At 37.5% G+C, this 6,137-nt stretch overlaps 1 protein-coding gene across 1 annotated transcript in view; it reads right to left on the bottom strand.

Annotated features, from left to right (window-relative positions):
• LY75 (lymphocyte antigen 75) overlaps positions 1-6,137 on the bottom strand; it is an 89,802-nt gene that overhangs the window by 9,267 nt on the left and 74,398 nt on the right. Inside the window, exons 30-31 of the mRNA XM_011947133.1 lie at positions 5,149-5,375; positions 3,739-3,907 (exon numbers count right to left, since the gene is read on the bottom strand). Of these exons, the coding sequence (XP_011802523.1) occupies positions 3,739-3,907; positions 5,149-5,375 (396 nt within the window). The remainder of the gene's footprint in view (positions 1-3,738; positions 3,908-5,148; positions 5,376-6,137) is intronic.

The raw sequence follows: 6,137 nt of genomic DNA, 5'->3' as shown, positions 1-6,137 counted from the left end.
GCAGGAGAATGGCGTAAACCCGGGAGGCGGAGCTTGCAGTGAGCTGAGATAGGCCACAGCCCTCCAGCCTGGGCGACAGAGCGAGACTCCGTCTCAAAAAAAAAAAAACACCTGTTTTTAATTCCAACAGAAGAGCATATGAAAACTGGAGAGTAAATTGTCAATGTCGTATTAGTGAGGTACAGATTATCTGAATCAAATATCTGACCTGGTACCAGTCAGTAATCTCAACCCAGACTATTGCTTTGTGATATATTCTGTATGATCTGTATGTCCTTCAGTAAGTAAAGGCTTTTCCTGTTTTTTTTCTCCAAATCTCTGCTTGGCAGAGTTCTTATTTGTGGTCTCTGTGATTAGAGAAGGATGGCGGCTGCTGTTTCTTTCATCGTCAAGAGACTCTTTAGTGGCCCTTGGTTCCTTCTGCTGCTTCTCTATCTTCTGTTAGAAACCAGACTTGATCTTTTTGAACTTCGGTTATTTGATTGGCGTTTACCTCCATTCTTCTCACTAATGCTACCAATTTGAGTACTAAGTCTTCAGTTCAGCAGTGGGACTCCTGGGTAAGTTTCCCAGCTGCTGCAGATCAAAATACATTTGCCAAATTCATCTACCCAATCTACAGAACTTCTCACAACTCCTCATTAATGCTGCTGTTGAAAAGAAATGTTACTAGTAAGTTCTTGTTTGATATTTTCTATTCTGATGAAAATGGTTGGGCAAAGGTATATTGCTGATTACTTAGTGTTGCACTGGGCTCAATTGTTAATGCAAAACTTCTTGAACATTGGCTATCAAGGCATCATTAGGATAGGGAACTTTTCTGAAGGGTTGGACTCTTTTTTTTTTAAATTATTTCTCGCACTGGCAACATAAGGAAATGCCTTATCTTTGGTCTATTTGTTTCTAGTATAGTCTGCAACTGGGGTCTCTTAGGTTGCATACATTTTTTTTTCTTCCTGTTCTTCATGAAGTTTTGCTTCCAACTCTTTGTTTTTTTTTTTTTTTTGGAAGGGCCTGCATCTTGGTAAGTGTGTTATATTCCTGTTCAAGAAGATCCATTTTTTTTAACTGTGGTAAAATACACATAACATAAAATTTATCATCTTAACCATTTTGGTTTTGTTTTGTTTTTAGAGACAGGGTCTTATTCTGTCACTTAGGTTGGAATACAGTAGTGCAATCACAGCTCACTGCAGTCTCAAACTCTTGGGTGCAATAGATTCTCCTGCCTCAGTTTCCCAAGTAGCTGGGATTACAGGCATGCACTACTGAGTCCAGCTAATTTAAAATTTTTTTTTTTGTAGAGATGGAGTCTCACTCTGTTGCCCAGGCAGGTCTTGAACTCCTGGGCTCAAGCCATCCACCTGTCTCAGCCCCCCAAAGTGCTGAGATTACAAGCATGAACCACCACATCTGGCCTTAACCATTTTTAAGTGTACAGTCCCATGGCACTAAATGCATTCACTCTGTTGTACAACTATCACCACCATCCATCTCTAAAACTTTTTTATCTTGCAAAATTGAAACTCTATACCCACTAAACAGTAACTCTCCATATTCCCCTCCATCTTGTCCCTGGTAACTGCCATTCTACTTCTTGTCTCTATGAATTTGAGAACTCTGGGTACTACCTCATATAAATGGAATCATAGAGTATTTGTCTTTTTGTGACTGGCTTATTTCACTTAGCATACTGCCTTCAAGGTTCATCTGTGTTGCAGCATGCATCAGAACTTCCTTCCTTTTTAAGGCTTCTTACCCATTTGTCATCCATGGACACTTGGGGTGCTTGCATCTTTGGCTATTATGAATTATGCTGCTATGACATGGTTGGACAAACACCTGTTTGAATCCCTGCTTTCAGGTGTTTTGAGTATATACCTGAAGTGTTGGATCACATAGTAATCTTATGTATATGTTTTTGAGGAATTGCCACACCATTTTGCACAGTGGTTACACGGTTTTATATTCCTACCAGCAATGCATAAGGGTTCCATTTTCTCCACATCCTCACTAATGCTTGTTATTCTCTGGTTTCTTTGAAGATCCAGTTTTTAAAGTTAACTCTTGTATTAGTTTCCTTGGGCTGCCATAATAAATTCCACAAAATTGGTGGCTTAAAACACCAATTGGAGGCTAGAAGTCTGAATTGAAGGGGTTGTTAGGATTGGTTTTCATTGGAGGCTCTAATTGGTTCTCATTGGAGGTTCTCATTGGAGGCTCATTGGAGAATCTGTCTCGTGCCTCCCTCTCATCTTCTGGTGGTTGCCGACAATCCTCAGCTTATCACTCTGTCACTGCAATCTCAGCCTTTGTCATCACGTGGCCTTCTTCCCTCTGTGTGTCTGTATCTCCCTCTTATAAGGACACTAGTCATTGGATTTAGGGCCCACCATAATCCAGTATGTCCTCATCTCAACTACCCTAGATCTGTAAAGACTCTGTTTCTCAATAAAGTGACAGTCTAAGGTTCTGACTGGACAGCAATCTTTGGGGAGGAGGCACTATTCAACCTGGCAGAGCACAGAACTTACGTCTGGTCATCTTATCATTCTCCATCCCATAAAGTCTGTTTCTCTATTTCTGCATGCCTTATTTCTCATGTATTCCAATTGTTTTTCTAAAAAGTTACATTTGTTTTCTGTGCCTAACAACTGAGAAGTCAGTTCTTGATTGTACCTTGATTCCTGATTGTTTATATCATTCTCCCTTTCTTTTATTAACCTGCTTCTCCAAAGTTTTCACATTTTCTTCTGCCTGAATCTGTTCAACCAAATGTTGAATCTGCCGTTCAAGATCCTTCAGAGCAGAAAACATGGCGAGCACTGAGAACCAGAGGCTTTGGAAACTAATGCCACCACCTCCCTGCCTATCCTGCAGGCCTCTGCAGCCTCTGGTAGTTTTTTTTTTTTTTTTTTTTGTGATCTTCCTCAAGGTTCATGCTTTATCCACCAGGGGTGACCCTAAGTCCAGCCTCTAATGGAAGGGGCTCTTCCCTTAAATTTTAAGGATCATGTAAGTTTGGAAAATGCTTGGTTACACAAAGTTAAACAAACTTCATTATTACAGAAACTCTCTTAGAAGCTTTGGCCAGGTGCAGTAGCTCACACCTATACTCTCAGCACTTTGGGAGGCTGAAACGGGAGGATTGCTTGAGCCTCGGAGTTCAAGACCAGCTTCAACAATATTGTGAGACCCTATCTCTACAAAATGTTTTAAAAATTAGCTGGGTGTGGTGGCACGTGCCTGTGGTCCCAGCCACTCAGGAGGCTGAGGTGGGAGGACTGCTTGAGCCCAGGAGGTCAAGGCTGTAGTGAGCCATGTTCATGCCACTGCACTCCAGCCTGGGCAACAGAGCAAAAAACGCTGTCAAAAAAAAAAAAAAAAGAAAAGATAAGAACCTTTAATATGATAAATTACATGAGGTGTTTCCCAAATTTATATGTGTGGGACCCTTTTTTGAAATATGCATCTCAGCCTTTGTAAAACATTGCTAAGTGAAATTAGAATTCACAAATTCTAGGGTAGAATTTACCTGGTGACAGAACAAATGAAAGTCTTTGGGAACAAATTCTCTGAGTGCTTATACTGTATATGTTTCCATTTACAAAGTATCAAAATCATTTTCATATAATTTGTGAATAAATCTTTAAATAAAAATTCCACTGGGCATTTAATTATGTGCACAAATTATGTCACATTTTAGTAAATGTACTGTTACTGAAATTCAAGTCTTACATTTTGTAGGTTTATAACAAATAGCACCATCCTTAACAGAGTTGCATTTTTCATGTTTCCAAGTTCCTTTTGGGTCCAAGAGGACACAATTTCCAGGAGATGTTTGGCCTTTCCATGGAATGTAGTCAAATATACTACCATCAGACCATTCAAAACTTGATTCACTTCCCTGTTGTAAGAATAATAGAGATAATCTGAACCCACATGTATGACTTTAAAAAGAATACAAAGAACAACATACATACTTCAAGAAATATTATAATGGAATATTAATTATTTGCTTCCAGTATTGTAGGTCTGAACCTACTATTATTGTAGTTCTGACTGACTTCTGATGCATTGATTCGGGACATTTGCTCTGGCACAGTTTATGGAGGACTTTAAACTTAGAGACAGAGTTATTATACCTGGTCTTTAGATTTTTTTAAAGGATGAGTTTACATAACACTTGAAATTAAACAATATGCAAATGGCTTCCATTTGTCACAATGACAAATTTATAATCCCAACCTTCATATTGTTCTGAATATTGTTTTCTATGTTATATAGTTTTGTGTTTTGTGTCTCTGGCTACATTTTTCACACTACAGAGGACACCAAGCAGTAGGGAGCTAGAAAAGAGAAACACTTCCCAAGAAACTCAAAATGGGAAGACTATTTTTGAGTTTTCCTTGAATTTATCTTAACTTGCCATCCTTTTAAAAAAATTTGCCCTAAATTTTGTTCTAAAGATTATTTAAATTAGAACTACAACTCTAGTCTCAATAGATAACCATTTTTTGTATACAAGACTTTATTGTAAGTACATAAATGATTAAATAATACGATTCAAATAGTGGCACAGATGTGTTTACTAGCAGAATTAATCTTAAGTAGCGTAATTTTCTAGAGGAAAAGTGGGAAGAAAGTATACATTTATTAGTCCTAACCATGTGGAGAATTTTACATGGTAACTTGTATAAACTTTTGTGTTAAAGTCTCAATTAAATTATTATTACCCTGATTTTCTGCATGAGGAAATAAGGTTGCAAAGGCTAAATAACTTGCTCATGATCACCCAGCATATAAATGGAAGATCCGCTACTGGTACTGAAACTCAGGGTTTTCTGATTCTATGCTATTTCATTTTTACCAGCTTTCCAATTTGTCTGTCCCAACTAGGCTATAGAGGTGTTGTTGAGATATTCATCCACTGGGCCCTTGGGATGGCCTGAGCATTTGCCCTAGTGCATTCTACAACAAAATTTTCTATTTGTTCTGTGTTGTAAAAGGTAAGAAAGCACCATGCTATGCAAACGGAGTCCCAGTACTTCATCTAATGTTGTACTTTGTATTAATACTTTACATTCAAATTTCTAACCCTCAAAATAACACATTTGAAAAGTTTCTGGAAAGCAAAGCAAGACTTACATCATGACTTGAGAGCCCAACCCATAGTGGAAATCCATCACGTTTTACAATATCTTCCAGAAAGAGCTGGCCATTTTGGTCGTGAACGCTTGCCAAGTGACCTCCACTTTGAGAACACATGTTTAACGCTTCATACCATGTTACCTTTTTTTGAATAACACTGTAAATACCATCTTCATATGGCATAAACTGTGGCAATGTAGTATTATATTCTTCTTTGTAGTCAACTATAATAATTAAAAGCACTAGTGATTAAAATTTAAATTATTTCAAATATACCTTTTGGATGAGACAACATGCAATCATTTGAAAAGTTAAATAAAACTGGGTTTCTTATTAATGAGGGAGGTCAAATGCATATTTTATTTTTCTTACTGCTATGACATATATCTTAGGCTCTTAAAGTTCTCTGGTTGATATTTTTAAAAGGCATAAACATTTTCTTTCATTTAAGAAGCTTATATATTAGTTGGAGACAGAAACAATGGCTGAAATGATGGCAAAACTATTAACCAGTAGGAGCTGTGAAATTGGTAGAGATTCATTTGAATGAGAGGAGTCAGGAAGACCGCTTGATAAACCAGGTCTCAAGGGTTAGGTGAAATTAAGACTAAAAAGAAATAAGATAACCAGAAAGTAAGGAAGTGCTTAAAACAAACACAAACAACAAAGCCACAATGATGAGGTTATTTCAAGGGACATGGGAGCCAAGTGAAAGAGCTACCAAAGGCCAAAGCGGAAAGACTTGAGCAAAATATTACAGAATGCAGTATGTTAGATTATAATCCAAAGTATAAAATAAATAACCATGAACCTATACCAGGTCTAGAGGATTGGAGGAAATTAAGAACAAAAAGAAGGAGAAAGTATGGAAATGCTACAAACTAACAAATAACAAAAAACCACAATGATGAGGGTATAAATAAATGACTGAATAAATTTAAAAATTGGGGCCAGGTGCAGTGGCTCATGCCTGTAATCCCAGCATT

This window comes from Colobus angolensis, unplaced genomic scaffold (assembly GCF_000951035.1).
Source record: "Colobus angolensis palliatus isolate OR3802 unplaced genomic scaffold, Cang.pa_1.0 Scaffold259, whole genome shotgun sequence".
NCBI classification, from domain to species: domain Eukaryota; kingdom Metazoa; phylum Chordata; class Mammalia; order Primates; family Cercopithecidae; genus Colobus; species Colobus angolensis.
Note: the sequence above shows the minus strand (reverse complement) of the source record. Positions and strands in the feature narration are given on the sequence as shown.